At 35.9% G+C, this 19,056-nt stretch overlaps 1 protein-coding gene across 6 annotated transcripts in view; it reads left to right on the forward strand.

Moving 5' to 3' along the window:
* Positions 1–946: 946 nt before the first annotated feature.
* Positions 947–19,056, forward strand: part of kiaa1549la (KIAA1549-like a) — a 50,584-nt gene continuing 32,474 nt past the window's right edge. For 5 of the 6 annotated variants that reach the window (XM_052598230.1, XM_052598233.1, XM_052598232.1 and 2 more), the window contains exon 1: positions 947–1,529. In XM_052598230.1, coding sequence (XP_052454190.1) covers positions 1,328–1,529 — 202 coding nt within the window. In that variant the 5' untranslated portion in view covers positions 947–1,327. The remainder of the gene's footprint in view (positions 1,530–19,056) is intronic. The other variant, XM_052598234.1, reaches the window with a different exon arrangement.

Below are 19,056 nucleotides of genomic sequence, written 5' to 3' on the forward strand. Positions count from 1 at the left end.
AACAGTTTCAAACTTGATGGATATTTGTTTCTAGATATTTTCATTTTAATTCTTATCGCACAAAATACAAGGGTTTTGTTTTCTGCACAATGTATATATTTTGTTGTCAAATATATATAATTATTTATTTATTTATTCATTTTTTATATATTTATTTTTGATATTTAAAAATTAATGACAAATGATATGGTATTATAAAACCGTACTTGACAAATACCAAAAAAAAAAGCGAATTGGACTTAATTTGACGAAATTGCGCCATCATGTGGATGTTATCTTTATGACGTCTGATATTGATGCTTCCGGTTTGTTATGTAACAGACACTTACCATATGACCACACAAAGGACATTCATTCTGCTAAAACCTCTCTGATAAGTACACTTATTTTAATACCCGGATATTTATTTGAAAATCACTTTAAGGAGCAAGTAAATATCACTTATCACTATTTATTTCAGGTCAATTCATGCTGCAGTTCCACTCAGTTTATGGTTTACTTCTATATTTATAGCATTTAACTGCACTGTTTAACTATATATAATGAGAAATCACTGAAAAATGATCATTTTAAGATCGCATCGACTTTAAGATCGCAAATTTTGTCTCAAACACAATAATTAAACTAAATTATTTAAATTATCTAAATTAATTAACTAAATAACTAAATTATTTTTTAAACTTTCTTTTGTTTGAATGTATAGGAACATAAAAGATAACATTAACTTCAGATGAGCCACATGATTTTTAATATACCGATTTCTGGCATAGCAAAAAATTTAATAAAATGTGTACTGTTATAAAGAATTTCATAGAATGACCCCATAGTAACATGATGTATGATGTCGAGGGACAGATCTAGGTTTTTGTTTCTGTATGCATGGGGACCAGTCATCCTCACGCAAACCCAGCAGAGGTCGTCTTCCTCTCATGCATCAGTCTTTATAATAACGCGCCTTATCGCCAGATCGCCTCCAAACGCTGGCTTGGAGACACGGTATTTTTTCCCAATCAAAAGCAGCCGACTTCTCGTCGCAGCATCATTGATATAAAACGGGATTTTAGGATCGACGCTGCTGGATTCCTGTGCGGAAGATGCGTTTGATGAAGCGCGCGAGACAAGCTGGTCCTGTAACGCGCGCGTGATTGATGTGGCGGTCACGGCTGCTTCTGAATGCGCTTTACAGACGCATCGCCTTTAAAGTTTCAATGCTGACATAGAGCAGAAAAACAGTGGAGAGAAGACCTCAGTTTAAGGAACTGGAAAGGATAGATCAAATGTCTTTTTCGGGACCTTTCGGCCTATTGCTTAATTTATCTCTAGCCAGATGGCCCCAAGAAATGCGCGTAACAATTTCTACATTTTGGGCTCCGGTAGCAGGAATGGCAACGCTAGAACCCAAGCCATGTCGGAATGGATAGGCTTGTCCTTGTGCCGAAAATGTGTTGACTTGGACGGAGTGTGGACCAGGTGTCTGATATCTGTCGGGATTACATTGCTTCTGGTGCCGTCCATATTTGCCATAGATGGTGAGATATTATATATATATATATTGGGTTATTTTGTTGACAACCTGTTTGAGTGTCCAGGTTCCAAACCTTTCCAAAAATGTTGGCTTCGTTTGCTTAGGTTTCATATCTTAAACCGTGCGTTTGAATTTGAATTAAAAAAAAAATCGAATCATTTCAGTAGAACTATATTGTTTGGAGGTTCTAATTGTTAAACGCAATGCGGAATATAAACAGGCCCTCTTATGAATACGTTCTGTTAATGAAGCATCTAGATTAAAGAAAGAGCGTGTGTGTGTTTGTTTTGTCTGCTATATGTTTTGTTCCCCGTGGCTGTTTGCGAGCAAAACAACAGAAACGAACAGACAGAGCAGAACCTCGCTCTCAGACAAAAACCAGATGCAGGTAGCTCTACATCAGTGTGAGGCACTTGTGTAAACAGCGTGTGACGTCTGTTCGCGGCATCAGTGCTGCAGTGCTGAGCGATCTGTGTTCGCTGCTCGGATATATATATATATATATATATATATATATATATATATATATATATATATATATATATATATATATATATATATATATTATTCATTTTCAGGGATTTTGCGTACTCGCAAGCGGCGGAGGGAATATGGAAAAATAGCCGAGGTGAAGGAATTTGGAGGATTTGATTGATCTCAGTGACTAGAGTCCTTTTTAGTAAAAATTAATTTATAAATAAATCCTTCCCTTTCTGTTGTACCGATTCGCAAATTAATAAATAATCACCCGTCTATTCCCGGTTCGTTAAAAATCGCTCACAAACATAATACGGTATTTTGTTCATCCACTTCGATACCATGAACGAAATGTTTTGTTTATTGGTTTCATTGACAACTAAATGACGGTCAAAACTTTGATTCGTTCAGGGAAGGGGGCGAATTCGTTCAGTAGGGCCAACCAATGAAATTCTCCTTTACAGCCCGAACTAGAATTCTATTGGCTCCGCTAGTTGTCAGTCTTCGAGTCGGGCTGGAAAAGAAGTCGGTCGTGGTAAAGGGAGAAATGTCAGACTGTCTTTAAAGTGGTTGTTTGGTTGAATTTGTGTTATGTCCCACGTCCCTTTTCACATTATTTTTCATTTCTTAGTCTAAACCACTAAGCATGAGTATCAGCAGTGAGTACTAGCGAGGGATACTATAAAGGGGTAGTTAATTACTCATCCTCATGTCGTTATAAACCTGTGAACACAAACACAAATTAAGATATCTTTATGAATTTCGAGAGCTCTCTGACCCTCCATAGATAGCAAGGGTACTACCACCTTCAAGGCACAGAAACATAGGAAGAACATCGTTAAAATAGTCCATGTGTCATCAGTAGTTCAACTGTAATTTTGAGAATCTACAGGAATACGTTGTGTGTGTGCAAAGAAAACAAAAATAACGACTTTATTCAACAATTCACCACCTCCGCTTCACACCGGTGCCATTTTTGAGAGTATCATGATGCATGCACATGCTATGATCTAAATGTAAACAACATATGCGTGTGGTGTTGCTGACACAGAACATGCATGCACTGCACTGTTTACGTACAGATCAACGCATGTGCACATGTTTTTGGGTGCTATAACATTTTTGGGTGAACTACCTTTTTAGGTTTTTGTTGCACTCAGAATGTCACAGTTCTGGGGGGGGGGGGGGGGGGGGTGCTGACACTTCCATGATTTAGAATGGATTGCTTTCATATTCTTTGCAAAGTGTACCTAAAACACGTTCACACTAATGACAGAACGTCAAACGGACTCAGTTCAACTGCAAAAGCACTAGTGCACCAGGTGAACAAAGATTGTGCATGAAAATACTCTAGAAGAACAATTTGTTCAGTTAAATTATTTATTCAACTGCAAAAATGTTTGGTTCACATAGCAACTTCAATTACAGTTTACTGCTGTTCTTCTTTTTGAAAGCCAAAACAAGCCAAGATTTTAATTCAAAATAATTTTTTTAACCATAAACCAACATTCTTTAAATCTTCCAGGAACCAAGAAGTGTTAACTGGGTCAAAAAAAACATTAGAAGGGGTCTTGTGATGATTCATATCCACAGTTATATCACATCATAAATTGAAGTCTTTTATATTTTTTTAATTCTTTATTAAATGTATTTTACACACTATACCTTGTGTTAAATGGCATAGTCACTAAACTCTTTAATGCTGCTGTGTGGGTGTTTCCAACACAAGGGCTGAACGAGTCATGGCAAATGTGACGTCTTGCTTTCTTTTGACCACCATAATTCCCTCTGTAGAAAAGTCATAAAAGCACTGTTGAGGATTTTGTCTTTTTCACCGGCTAAAAGAGAACACATGGTTTCCATTCACAATTATAAAACTTTACCCACCCAATGAGATGACTTTCACTTCTCATAACCCTGGAAATGTCAAAAGCATCCATTTACCAAACAAGTGAATACATGGAAATACAATTTTTGAGCTATTGAATTATATTATTATCTTACATGTAGAAACAGCGGAGAGACAGAACATCAGCACGCAGCCAGTAGAAAACATAGGTTTTCCTGATAAGCGGTCAGTTATACAGTGTTATACTTAACATTAGAAATGTATTCATTCATGATTGACTGCTGAACAATGCAGCTAACCAATCAAAAGCAAGTATTCTATAGATCTGTGTAATAATAAGATGCAACTGATTTCCAGTCGACGTCCATGAGAGTAGCAAAGTCAATATTGTTGGCCGTCTGCTGACGTATCAATTGTTGTATCTATTCCTAATATCCCTGACCTTTGACCCATCCCCATCCCTCCTCAAAATGACACTCAAGTAACGACATTTCTAGTGGTACATTAATACAGTGCTTCCAACCCCATTCACTACTCTACTAATGAAAAGTGTTGCAATATATCAGTAGCCTTTGCCTGAGGACCAGAAGAGCGTTTAACCAAAAAATGATTTCATTTGTGCAAACAAGTTGAGCGTTGATTATGTGAGCTAAATAACTCCAGGCACGACGTCCCTTTCTCGAAACAGCACAGTATCAAAAAGGCAGATTAGATTTTCTAAAGCTAGAATTAGAAGATAAATACATTTCTAAAAGCTAGAATTACACCAGATTAGTTTTATTCGGGCACGTAGACATGCACGGCTCTGGCCCATAGGCTTAATACACAGAGGTAAAGAGCCTATGCTTTTTCATTCATAAAACCTCCATTGTCCTTTTGGCTTTGAGCTGGGGCTATGGCGTATGGCCAGACACACTTGTGGCTTGCTGAGGATGAGGCATCTCTCCTCAATGCCCCTACAGTGATGCTCCCGCTAGTCAACAGGAGCCTGCTGTGCTATGTTACCATGGGAACTGTTCTACTTTTTTTCAACCGGAGTGGAAAGAGTGAGTGTATTAACAGAATGACAGTGATGAACTGCTCCGTTTGATTTTCAAAGGCCTTTTTGTGGCCTCAGAGCCGCAGTGACTGGGTTCAGCAATTAGTTGAACAGATCTAAACTGGATTCATGCTTTAATTGACTACTTTGTGGGGATGTTTTGGCACCTGTCAGTTGAAAGGTTGTGTGTAACTGGGGAACCAAAGCCAAGTTTTAATGGAGTAGGCATAGTGTTTTCCCCTGTGGTCTGGGTGTTATTATTATAGCAGGTTTCTCAGTGCCTCTTAAGAAATCTGGGGTGGTTTTGTTCGATAACTCGCATCTGAAAACCCAGACCAGTCAATCTGATCCTCTCAAAATGTTTGAAGCATCACTGCAAAACCCATCTGTTCACCCTCAAGAGGAGAACTGCATAAAAAAAAAAAAAAAGCATGCAATGACAACAGCAGGAGTCTTTGATTCACAGCCATGTTCTGTTCAAATGACTGAGAACAAAGGGAGAGCTCTTTACATTGTTAAAGCTGCCATTAATATGATTTGCAACATAAAAGACTTTAGGTATAAAAAAAAATGACATTGCCGTGAAATATTGATATGCTTTAAGACAAGGTTGGCACAATATTATTGTGTATTAACTAGGCCTGTCAATCCATTATCAGATTAATTACATGACATAATTATTTTAAAGGTCAACCTATTTTTCTGAAATATATTGTATGTGTATTTATATATACTTAATGAATATACACCGCATGCATGCATATATAATGTAAACAAATCGCGATTAATCTTTTGACAGCACTAATTAATAACAATGAAAATAATATATTAAATAATTATTATTAATAATATAAACCACTATTAATAAGCAAATAATAGAAATAATAATTGATCAAAATAATATAAAACATAAATAAACTGATATTCTAAACACACAGCATTTTTTGATGGCTAAGGCTGTAAATATCGACAGAATTATGGAAAGTGTAATTTAAGCTGTTTGGGATTTAATTAATTGTAGATGTTTAATACAATGAATAATAATGAATTAAAATGTTAACAACAATAAAATAAATAATTAATTAATAAATAATATAATAATAATTCATTTTTGAACACACCTCCAACCAGACTGTTGAAGGAATAACGTTGAAGGACGAGTGCTGCCTTTCCATTATTTCTCAGTGTCTTCTTAAATTTTCAGTGTGTCCACACAGATGTCAAATAGTCAGTGAGTGGTATCAGTGAAGGTGAAAAACCTTAATAAAGAGCATGATTTTATTACTCTAAGCCTTTTGGCTTGTGCTTTAACCATCCATTTTGGTTGTCTTTGCACACTCCATAGAATTACATTAGAGCCGGAATAAGCTTTGTTAGCACCAGGATTCTTTCCAGAGGGTCAGCGTCTGCCAGGAAAAAGACGCTGCACACCACAACTAAGTGTTGAAACGCTAAAATATCGCATTTTCACAGCTAGACGTGTGACGCCTCAAACTGAAGCTCAATTACAGTTTCCAGCAGGACAGAAGTCGGTCTTTTAATACGTGTTTCTCTCAGTTTAATTACTGCCACTAGAGTCCTGAACCAGTTCATTATCTGCTGATGTCAGCTATGACCAAAGCAGCGGATCTGCTTCTCTGACTGACCGTCTTCACAGCTGACATGTTCTCATTTCCGACGATTCCATGCTTCATTAGCGAAACAGTCCGTGTGAAAGTTGATTATGTCGAGTCTGATGCGCTCGCTCTGTTTCCATATATACAAAATGTTATTTTTTTCCTGCTTCTTTCTTATTTGGCTAAATTCTATCTATTGTGCTAAAATCCATACCCCTAATTCGTATCGACGTTCTTCTGTCGTTGTAACAAATATATGGTGATTATGCTCTTCTATAACAATATATACTCAAAGGTGCATGCCTGGGACAATTGCTATAATAACAGTTGCAGTTATGAGTTCAGTAGCGACGACAGTGACTGTGTGATGATGGATGATCAGCACAGATCTTTGACAAGCCGTTAGCAATCAGCCCATCTCTAGAGACGAATGACTTCAATCAGGTTACCCACCACCTCTTCCGTTTTATGATTCAACCTGTGGATTCAGGATGTTTGGAGCAAAAATGGTTTCCTTGGCAGTTTATTGGGTAATTCTTCATAATATGAAAAATGGAGTATCCAGATCGCTTGATAATGCGGTTGTACTTACATTTTTTTGTTAGTGTGACTCAGACTGAAGTGTAGGCCTAGACTAGCGTAGATAGTCTAGTATACTTTAGTTTGAATTCTCATTGATGATAGCTTGGTACAGTATAAACTACTGTAGGTATGAATAATGGGATCTGACAGTATTTATTCCATTACTTTGATATGATTTGCATTTGCTTTGCAGTTTTTTGGGGTTATTTGTTTGTAACAGTGTAATATAAAGGTATAATATGATATTGTGACATTTGGAATTGGATTTGGAATGTTACAAGCCAGATTCAAACTTGCAATATTTGATCTAACATACAGTATATTGTATGACGTAATTATTTTCTGTTGGATGATATATGGGTTCCATATTAACTGATAGCATTTTAGTGCCACTAAATGCCGTCAAAAATAAATAATACTGAAAATGAATAAATGTAGGTTTACCAGAATCATTGTGAGATTGAAGTATTTTGAGAATGGATTCAAAAGTCTCAAAATATTACTTGATTCTCAAAACGTTATGATTTTATCTTGTCTTGTTACTGTCCATTATAATGTTATGCTGCTTAACCCTTTAACTATCACCCCGTCCCGTATACGGGATGCCTACATTAACTTCACTATATTACAATGAAATCGAATCTAATCTTGACAAACTATATATCGTTGGAAAGGTCTAAGACTCCCAAAAATATATTTTACCAATGTTTTTTGTAAAAAAAATTTGTAGGAAAAGTAATAGATTAATTTATAACAAGAGTGCACCCTCAAAAATCTAAATTATAACAAGAGTTTTGACCTTTGTTTAAAAAAAAAAAAGACATTTTTTCGTTGCCTTTTTCTCTATCACATTTTAGAAATCATCAGAAATTATTTATCAACTAAAAAACCTAAAATCTCAAAATTCATCCTTTAAAACCTATTTTAAAATCAGACATTGCATTACCATGTAAATGGTACATCAATATCATGTTACAAAATGTTTTCAGTCATGAATTATAAAAATTAAAGTGTGGAACGTGCACTATAAAGTCTATATTCAAAACTGTGAGTGACAGTTATTAAATTCACTTGTTTTCCATTTAAACAAAATGGTAGAATTTAATTTATAACATATATTTTCAGTAATAATTTTAGTGTTTTATTTTATATTTACTTTAATATCGTTTGACATGCATAACATGAAAAATAATTATCGGCAAGAAAAATATTGATCCCTAATGTTTTGTATTAATGATAGCTTCCTGCTTTATTACAGCTCTCTTGTTTGTCACTTGCCTATGAGGACATCTGCTATAACACAAGCCAGTCATTTTCAGGTCACGTGCATCGAGCTAATACTTAGATCCAGCCATCTGATGCCAACCATCTCCCTAAAAGTGTTCCTTTGCCAGGAGCGATGACAAACAAATATGTTTTATTTAATCTGTTTTGTTAATGAATGAACAGATTATGATGTCCGTTATCCATGCCATAAACCGAAGAGTTATCGTTTCGCTCCCTTTTACTCCATCACTTTTATCAGTTTTGCTTAGATCAAGGGATTGATGCTGACCCCTGCCAGATTAATTCACAATTCGGAGAGTCAGTAATGAAATTGTGTGCCAGCTCACACCTGAAAATCTCCTCAGGCTTATGAAACAAGGTTTATGGTGGGGAGGGGCTAATCTGGTTTGTGGGCAAGAAAAAGGGGCATTATGGGGTCAATAGATGCATAAACTGACACATCTCATGTTTTATGGTGCTTTTTGTATAGCAGCACATGGTGGTAATTGAATTATTGTTTTGTAGCTTTTATAGCGCACTGATTTTTTTTTTTTTTTTTAGTACTTCAAAGCTCCAGACAGGCTCAGCTGTTCACGTTTCGGTGTCTGATGTCTGTCTGTCTTTTGGGCCTGATCAAAAGCTGCGTCCTCGTTTTACTCTGCTGTTAATTTACACGGAACTCATAACTGTGGCCCCGTTTGACTCTAGAGGTGTTTGAAAGCTTGTCAAAATGTCGTTCCAGAAAACATACGGGAAAACCGGAGCAAACATCCGAACTAATTAGGCATGTGCATTCGCATAATTCTCTCTATGCTTGTCGAATCGCTTGCATAATTACATCAGACGGCCACTCAGTGGTTCTTGTTGATAGAATCGCCACATTCTATTTCGTTCCTACCCTTAGATATATTTAATTGCTAAACTGTTGCCTTCGCAGCTTGAAAGAAGAAAGCAAGTCCTGCGTTTTATGTTCACACCTGAAATTTCACACATGACAGTGCTCATTAGATGAGAAAAAGGAGAAGGGCGCTTTATGCATAATGGGCTCTGTCCTTGTCGGACCTCCGACGTCATCGGCTTTACCCTAATAAAAATCCCTTGGGGGGAAAATGATGCCATGTAAAAGGAATGGGATTATCTATTTTTGCCTTCAGAGAAGGCTGATGTTATGTGGCCATGTCATGTTTATTATGTTAAAGCCCATAATATTCAGTGGAATTTGTGTGCAGAATGTATATTTCGAGGACTCTCGCTTGCTCTGCTCCGTTCCCTCGGGGTCAGATTGGCTTGAACATAAGAGATGGTCTGGAAAACTGGGAAAGAGACTGAAGGGCCAATTCACTAAACAGCTGCGCTACTTTTCTGTGCTGCATTACAGCACTAAAACCTGCGTGTATATTCACTTAGCAGCCACAATGTAGTTTAACTAGGTGCTAAATGCACTGAAATAACACTTTGTTGTGAGTGTTTATATTAAAGTATTCGTTCTCTCCAGTATTAAAATTCAAGATGTTCGTGTCTTTCTTTCTTCAGTCAAAAAAAAAAAATACATAGGTTTTTGAAGAAAACATTCCAGGATTTTTCTCCATACAGTGGACTTCAATAGGGATCAGCAGGTTGAAGGTCCACATTGCAGCTTCAACGCAACTTAGATAAGAGGCTTATCTAGCAAAAAGATTGGTCATTTAAAAAAAAATAAATAAATTATATACTTTTTAACCACAAATGCTCATCTTGCACTGGCTCTGCGATGCGACCCTAGTGTTTACAAAGTGAACATGCAAAGAAAGACAAATGCCCTTTAACAAAAAAAAAAAGGTAAAAGGACAACGTCGCACAGTTGTGAAGTTGGAGGAGAAAATGAGATGGAGTTTTTTGCCTTACCCTACCTTTTTGAACCGAAGTACACAGACGAAGAACCAATCACGCGTGACCTTTCCAATGTGATTACGTAAGGCATGAAGTTGTAGACACTATTAGAGCATGACGAGCATTTGGGTTTTTTGTTTAAATGAGTGAGCGTTTCACTAGATTAAGATTTTATCTAAATTTTGTAGATGAAAATAAATTGATTGATAAGAGAAATAGTTTATTTTCCATGTTTTAGTGTATTGTTACGGAAATAACATTCACAACGTGACTTACACTTTCTAACTAGCACATAACTTTAAGAGTTCAAGTTCATCTGTATTTTGTGGAGAGGAAAGTTATAATATAATTATATTACTTCAAAAACAGTTAGAAATGAAAATTACGTAGAAATTTCTTTGGTTTATTAAACAACATAAATTGCATGGTTTCATATTTAAATTTAAAAGTGCATTTTAAAACTTTTTTTTTTTTTTCTACATAATGTAGAAAACAGTCGTTTGTTTTTTTTACAGGATAGTTCACCCCAAAATGAAAATCCTTTCATCATTTACTCTCCCTCAAGTTGTTTCAACCCTATATAAGTATTTCTTATTTTATAAAGAAGATATTTTGAGATAAAAAAAAAATTCCATAGTCAATTGGGACCATCGCCTGTTTGGTTACTCATTTTCTACAAAATATCTTCTTTTTGCGTTCAACGGATAAAAGAAACTCAAACAGGTTTGGAATAACTTAAGGGTGAGTAAATGATGACAGAATTTTCACTTTTGGGTGAATTAACCCTTTAAGCAAATAAACTCACGTATTGTAGTAGTAGTAGTAGTGGTTATTTATAGTAACTTACTTAACAATAAGCATTAAAAAAAACACTGGCTCTAAAATAACCAACCATGTGCGAAATGATGCTTTCGGTAGCTGCTACTTATTCTTAGCTAAAGCAAGACACTCATTCAGTTTTAATGGGGTTTGCAATAACCTCCCTTGCTCTTGAGACTCTGGAGTCAAGTGCATCAAAGGTGTCCTGCACGAGCTCCTGAATATTCCAACACATTCCAGAAGGGAATATAGAATCTTTTCCACTATGTGTAAAATTTTTATATCACTTCCAGTCAATGCCAGAGCTGAAACTAACCAATTCTGACAGTTGTGTAATGCAGTGAGAGGCTGGGAAAAGTAAAACAAACATGGAAAAGCATCAGTTAAGCCTGCAGGTTTGCGCAGGAGGCTGAAGAGACGCATGCCGTTACGAGGATTGATGGGAAAGTAGCGTGAGGGCTTGCAGTATTTCACTTTTGCTGTGCTGGCATGTCGGCGCTAATTTCATCTCGAGTCAAAATAAATCAGTCATTGTATGCGTATTGTTTAGGTTTATGTTGTTCTTGCAATCCATTATATGTTTGAATTTTTAAATAGTAGATGATGGAATATTTCCGACTACATTATCAGTCTTTTTCAACCCTCCAGCGGAGAATATGATTAGTGTAAGTCAGACCCCCCCACCCCCCCTCACAGACTCGACGGGGAATAGATGACCTACCCAGAGCTCTGCAAGGAAGTCACATGACCAGCTTCATCCAATCAGCAGCTGCTCGGTGATGCTTACACAGATGTGTGAGATGGGGTTTGCCTCATCAGTTAGAGAGGCTGGAAGGGTACGGGCTGTTATTTTAATCAGATCTGTGTTTGTATCTTCATCAATAATTCATGTCATCATCCTTTCAGCTAAACAGAGCCACAGCTTTTATGATAACAGCAGCTCAATAGCTCACTTTTCAGGATTGTGATGTAAACGGGGGAGAAACCGGTGACATTATTTTAAGCACATTTCCTGCCCAGTTTACATTCTCATTACTGTGCCAGAAAAAACAAACTATGATATATGGTTACATTTATGCTGGTTTAAGTGTAAAAATCATTGTATTTCAGTCATTTTTACTGTAATTTAGCGGTGGAATGCGAATGTAGGTAATGTCACATTTCAATTGGTAGTTTTTATTAGGGATGCACGATTCATGATTTTTCATGGCCAATTCCAATACCGATTTTTTACAAGCAAACTAGCTGATTCCTGCAGATTTTTTTTTTAAATCAACAAACAAGAAAGAAGGAAAGTATGCATAAACAAGATGTTTATTTGGTATTTGGTAAAACTACATAAAACTGGCCTTTACAAATGAGACTAATTAAGTAAAAAATAAATAACTATTGGCTGAAGTTAATTAAAAAAATACAGATGTGAATCATTACCCTACATTTTTTTAATTGGATGTATGTAACACTTTTTTCGTTGTGCTACAGCAGGTGATTTTAAATCAAATTAAGTCTATGTAATTTTATGGTCAAATTAAAAAATAATCATCCTATACAGAACCGACGTTTACTTTTGTCTTTTCAAATGTTTATGCAAGTTCTTTTTGTCACAGGTATAGTGCGCTTGCCCAACTTCAGTAAATGCAGGAAAGGGGCTCTTATTTTTGTACAAGTACACCAACGGCTGTTTGCTTCCTGCTATCTGTGACTTAGATGTGTAGCTCTGCACTTCCAGGGCTGTACGGATGCCCGTGTCCTGCGCACAGATTTCGAAATACTTCCAGACACAAATGACATGATAGCAAATGATTACACTAGGCGCGTCCGATGTTAAATGTCGTACAGTGATCATTCTGTGCAGCGCTGCTTCAAGTTGAATGAACCTAATGTAGTCATTGCACGAGGCTGCACATCCGTTAAAATCGGCCGAAAAAAAGACCAAAGACTGGCCGATTATCGATCGCGTATTTTAAGCAAAAACCGTCCGGTTCCGATTTATGGCCGGTCAACCGGTGTATCCCTAGTTTTCATACAAAAACATTATTTATTTGTTTATTAGATGGATAATATCAATTTATTTGTGGCCACATAACTTAAAAATAAATAATTGAGGATGGACGGTGGGAATGGATGGAAGGTTCCAGCTCAAGTGAAAGAGGATTTAATCTGGATTATTTGATTGCCATCTCATTTCTTTCTAATATAATATACTGATGAATATATACAATAATATTATCTCTGTTTTGGCCTTCTTGCTACTTTTTCAACATGACTGCGGAAAAAAGACAGGATATGATGGCGAAATCATAAAAGAAGATACTGTCAATCATAAAATATCACGAGACAAACTCAATCTTCAACAGCTTTATTGTAGTGCCTTTGATTTACTGTTATAGATTTTGGGAAATATTCAGATATTTTTTTGCACATGGATTTGAAATGACATAGGGCAAATAATTTATGTTTTTAATGTAATGTTTTTTTTGGTTGGAGGGCGGTGGTTAGCTATGCATATAAATGGAAAAAATGATTAGTGTTATTTAGTGATGTTTAACATGGACCTTGATGCAGTGTTCGGCCATGTCAGGTTGCTTTCAGATGCAGGGCCAGATGCTTAGCCATTGAATTATTCAAAGATGGGCTGTGCTCTGCAGCACTTACCCATCCCTGTGTTCTCAGCAGGTGTGCCGCTGTATATCTACTCTAAAAACACATATAGCCATCAGCAGAAGGATAAACTTTAATACAGCTCAAATCTCAAATCTGCTTGCCACTGCTGTTACCTCGGCTCCCGCCAAGAGCACACTGTTCTCTGTCTCTCAGATTTATCCCCTGCCTCATCTAAAAACAGTGATGGTGTTGGTGTGTGTGGGATGTGCGTGTCCGCCATGCCCCTAATTTCCATGCTCACAGCATTTTAAAATACACTGAAGGATGTGGGTTGTTGCTTAGTTTAAGAAAGGCCCTAAGGTGATGTTTTTGCACCAGCTGTTTATATATTATGATGCATCTTTTGCCTTTGCTTTAAGAAAAAAGGAAGCCAGAACTGGCATTTTATGCTTGAAAAGGATAGTTCAAATAAAAACGAAAAGTTGTGTCATTGTTACTGAACCTCAAACCCGTTGTCAGGTGTCTGAAACAAGAACTTTCAGGAATAGAATCTGAATGTAAACAAGAACACCCAAAGCAAATGTGCTGTGTTGTCTTAATTTAGTCTGGCCTTATCCAGCCCTGCCCTGCTGAGAGCAGTTTGTTGAAATGGGAGTCAATTGTTTCTTTTTTTATTTTCTTGCTGGCAGCTCTTCGTGATTTAGTCCCCACAAGCCATTCTCAATATAGCCAGATTTTAAGGTACAGTATGTGCTATGCCCTGTACATAATTAATTTACATTAACATTTAAGCTTTTAACATATGCTTTTATCCAAAGCGACTTACAGTGCATTTAGACTATTTATTTTTCTTTCTTTTTTTTGTACCAATATGTGGTATTTACCATTATTTACCAATTACTTTGTGGCATAATTGGTGTTTTGAACATTGTGATTAATAAACATGGTGCTAAAAAATTAGAACATACTGTATGTTCATCTCGACTGAAAAAGTACCATGGTACCCTAATGGTACCACAGTGTTTTTAAGCATATACCCTGGTATCATTTGACGTATCTTGGAAGGCTATCATTCAGTACCATGGTTTTACCACATGACACCATAATTGGCAATCCATGGTATATACACGTTGAAAGTTGAAAAACAGAAACCAGGTGTTTTTGAAGAATAAGAGAAAACCTTGCTTGCAAATTTGGTGCATCTTTCTCCACTTAAATGTTTAATGTGAAAATGAAATGTCTGATGTCTGGCACTAAAAGGTCAATGTTGTATCGCATTTGAAAATAATGTACAGTACCACTCACATTAAACCCTACTCTAAACCTAACCAATAGTGAGTACAAAGGCAAAAGTATAATAAAGTATTTGCTGTAACAATCATGCAATAATAATAACAGTAATGGCTAAGTATTTCCACGACTGAAACGTTAGTACGTTGTCTGCGGTCAGTGTGTAATAATTTTGATATGCAATGCTCAAAGTGCTTTCTCTCCTGAGGGTTGATGGGTGTCCGTTTGGATGACATCCCACTCCATGTCAAAGCATTTAATCTGCATCATTGCACAAAGACGCACTAATCTGCTTTGCTGTGAAATGTCATGATGTTGAAAATATGAAATATACTACAGGTTTAGTGAAACGTGATTTTAACAAAATCCTCTTTGCAAGTTATATTTATTTTTTAGTACTATCAAGTGACTGTTTAGATTTATGGTGTCTGTCATCATTTACTCAATCATCATTACTCAAACAATGTCATCATTGCTTTCATGCAATAACAGTGATTGGGGACTGGAGATTTCAGGCTTAAAAAAGACACAAACGTATAAAAGTATTATAATAACATTAGAAATGTAGTCAGTGTGATTCATGTGTCATATTCCAAGTATTCTGAGGCCATAGAAAGATTTTGAACAGACCTCAAGAACCCTATCTGTCTGATTTGTTAACAAATCAATCATCAGTTTTGTGAATTGGATGAAACGGTTCATTGAAAATATCTGACTTACAATAACAATTAATTTACAAACTAGACATCACTGATTTGTTCACAAATTGGACATTGTTATCACTTTTCAGGGAAAATCAACTTATCTGACAGTCTGTTTTTTCACGGAAACTTCAGAAGACTTGGAATATAGTGCATGAGTCATACAGTATGTTTGCTTTTATGATATTTTGTGGTTCTTTTTTTGTCATTTCTGAGCATGACAGCCTTAGTTATCATTCCTTTGGTTGTTTTGGAAAACAAATGGCCAGGATGTTCTACGAAAAAAGCATCTGTTATATTCATATTGGCTTGAAATGACATTTTTGCATAAAATATCCCTTTAAATATTTACTTTGTGATAAACAGATGTAATGCTGTTGCCTTCGCGATGCAACAACAAGATGCAACAAAAGCAGATGGGAACTATGAATAGAGTAAGGACGCGGATCTGTCCTGCTGGAATGGCGTGACTCCATGCTTCGGTTCCCCATATACTCCCTCATGGCCTTCAATGGCTTTGGCCTGTTACCCATCAGCCCCCTCACCACCTGTCCTCATAATGGAGAAGGTCCATGTCTTTCTAGCCCACTGATCTCCAGTTACATTAAAGCAGAACAACGGCTTGGACAACATGGCCTTCATTTTTAACACTTGACGTCACTGAATAGAAAGCTCCCATATATAGAACAATATGCAGTGGCAGTGGGACCCGTTTGAGACCAGGCCACACACTTGGGGACTGTGATGGATGAAGCCATCTTGGCATGTATCGTCCTGTCTTCCAATCAACTCGCTCTGTTCTGCCTGGCACTAGAGTTTGATTGGATCAGCTCATTGACCCAAGTCACATGACACATTATGGGGTACTTAAATCTTTTCAAGCCGGCAACAAGCGTACTTAAGTGTCTAGAGCTTTCAGAGTTCATTGCTATCCCGTTCACAGGAAGTGCAGTCATTAGGACGATGGGTTGGATGTACAGCCAGAGCCCCCTTCACACGACATCTCATTTTCTCTCTTGCTGCCTGTTAATCAGGACCATCCCATATGTTCTAACTGTCAGAGCAGGTGGCTATCTGTTGGAGAATAGGAATTCAACGTGACCGCTTACAGTATCTGAATACACACACACACATTCTGCAGAAAATCAGAGTTAATTAGTATGTCTTGTTTTCTTAGTATAAGATCATATTAATACCCAGTCAAAAGTTCTCGATTTTGCTTTTGCAATATAGTGTGGAATCTAACCATCCATCCATCTTTATTATAGACATTTTGCGTAATTATGGGTAGATCACCAGATTACATTTAAATATTAGATATAATACTGATAGTATAGAAAAGTATAGTAGGTCTATCTATCTGTCTATCTATCTATCTATCCATCCATCCATCCATCCATCCATCCATCTAAATAATTCTACACTATCCATCCATCCAAATAATTCTACACTATCTATCCATATAAATAATACTACACTTTCTATCTATCATCCATCTAAATAATTCTACACTATCAATCCATCTAAATCTACACTATCCATCCATCCAAATAATTCTTCGCTATCTATCCATCCATCTAAATAATTCTACACTATCCATCCATCTAAATAATTCTACACTATCCATCCATCGAAATAATTCTACACTATCCATCCATCCATCTAAATAATTCTACGCTATCATCCATATAAATAATTCTACACTATCCATCCATCCATCTAAATAATTCTACGCTATCATCCATATAAATAATTCTACACTATCCATCCATCTAAATAATTCTACGCTATCCACCAATCCATCTAAATAAATCTACGCCATCTATCCATCTATTCATCTAAATAATTCTACACCATCCATCCATCTAAATAATTCTACATTATCTGTCTATCCATCCATCTATATAATTCTACGCTATCTATCCACAATCCATCTAAATAATTCTATGCTATCTATTCGTCTAAATAATTCTACACCATCCATCCATCTAAATAATTCTACACCATCCATCTAAATAATTCTACACCATCCATCCATCTAAATAATTCTACACCATCTATCCATCTAAATAATTCTACACTATCTATCCAACCATCCATCTATCCATCAAAATAATTCTACACTATCCATACATCCCAGGTTAAAAAAGTACTTTTCCATAATGTACTTAAAGTGCTCCATTTTCACACACTAATTTTGTACTTAATATACTAAAATATAAAAACTAATATACTTCTCAAAATAAACTTCAGATTAACTAAGTTTACTCAACTGTGATATTTTGGGACATCGTGAATAGAAACTAAAATGTACTTTTAACATGGTATCTCTGTATTAAAAAAAATGTTTTAGTGACCACTTGTAGTACACTTTTACCCATCTTTCATACACTAGCGCACTCAAGTATACTACAAGTGGTGATTAAATACATTTGTGTATATTTTTATATATATATATATATATATATATATATATATATATATATATATATATATATATATATATATATATACACACACACACAATCTCTGTTATGTTGATGTTGTTTGTGACTAATCTCATATAGGGTGTTTGGGTGAGTTAATTAATCTGTTACTGAAGCACTGAAGCTTTAGGCTGCTCACTAGGAGCACAGTAAGAGAGTGAGAAAGAGACCAAGAGAGCTCGCAGCACCCAAGAAACCCTGCATATTTCGAATCTGGTCCTCCGGCTAAAGGATTTATGATTAATGTCCTCAAGTCACTATATTGTATGATTCCGGCCACGTTATGTTCCCCAAGATAAAAATAAAGTAAAGAGCTGTAAAGGTCGATTAATCATGTTATTAATCCTCTCAAATTGACTCGCCAACAGTTGTGGATGGCAATCGAGAGAAGGGCTGCTGTGATTTTCTTTTCTGAAATGTTAAGTGAGCTAAATAATTAAAAGCTACCCAAGAGAGTAATGTTAATGTAGAGGGACTCTACATTAAGTGTATTCAAAAAAACTTAACTTGCCTTCACTATACATGCACTGAATTTAAACATTTTACTGTAAAACTTGTTTCCATGGATTATATTTCAAATTAAGTAGTTTCCTTGTTAGCATAAAACTAAATCAGTTTTGTTTTACATTTACAATTACTGTTTTATAATTATAACTACTGAAAATACATTTCTTATAAATGTACATCTCAGAAAACAAGTAAGGAACATCAGTTAATGAGTTTACAAAAAATAGCCTGATTAAATATTAAATAAGAGATCAGTTCATCCAAAATGGCTGTTAGCAAAATTTTGATTGCTATACAGTATGTTATATACATTTTTAGATGTTTTTTTTTACACAAGATGCATGTATCTTTTATAGAGATAATAATACTTGTTTTGTATTTTAAATATTCTTAAATTAAGTTAAAATTAATTTTATTACCTCATTG

The sequence above is a fragment of the Carassius gibelio genome, chromosome B25, assembly GCF_023724105.1.
Source record: "Carassius gibelio isolate Cgi1373 ecotype wild population from Czech Republic chromosome B25, carGib1.2-hapl.c, whole genome shotgun sequence".
Lineage (NCBI taxonomy): Eukaryota > Metazoa > Chordata > Actinopteri > Cypriniformes > Cyprinidae > Carassius > Carassius gibelio.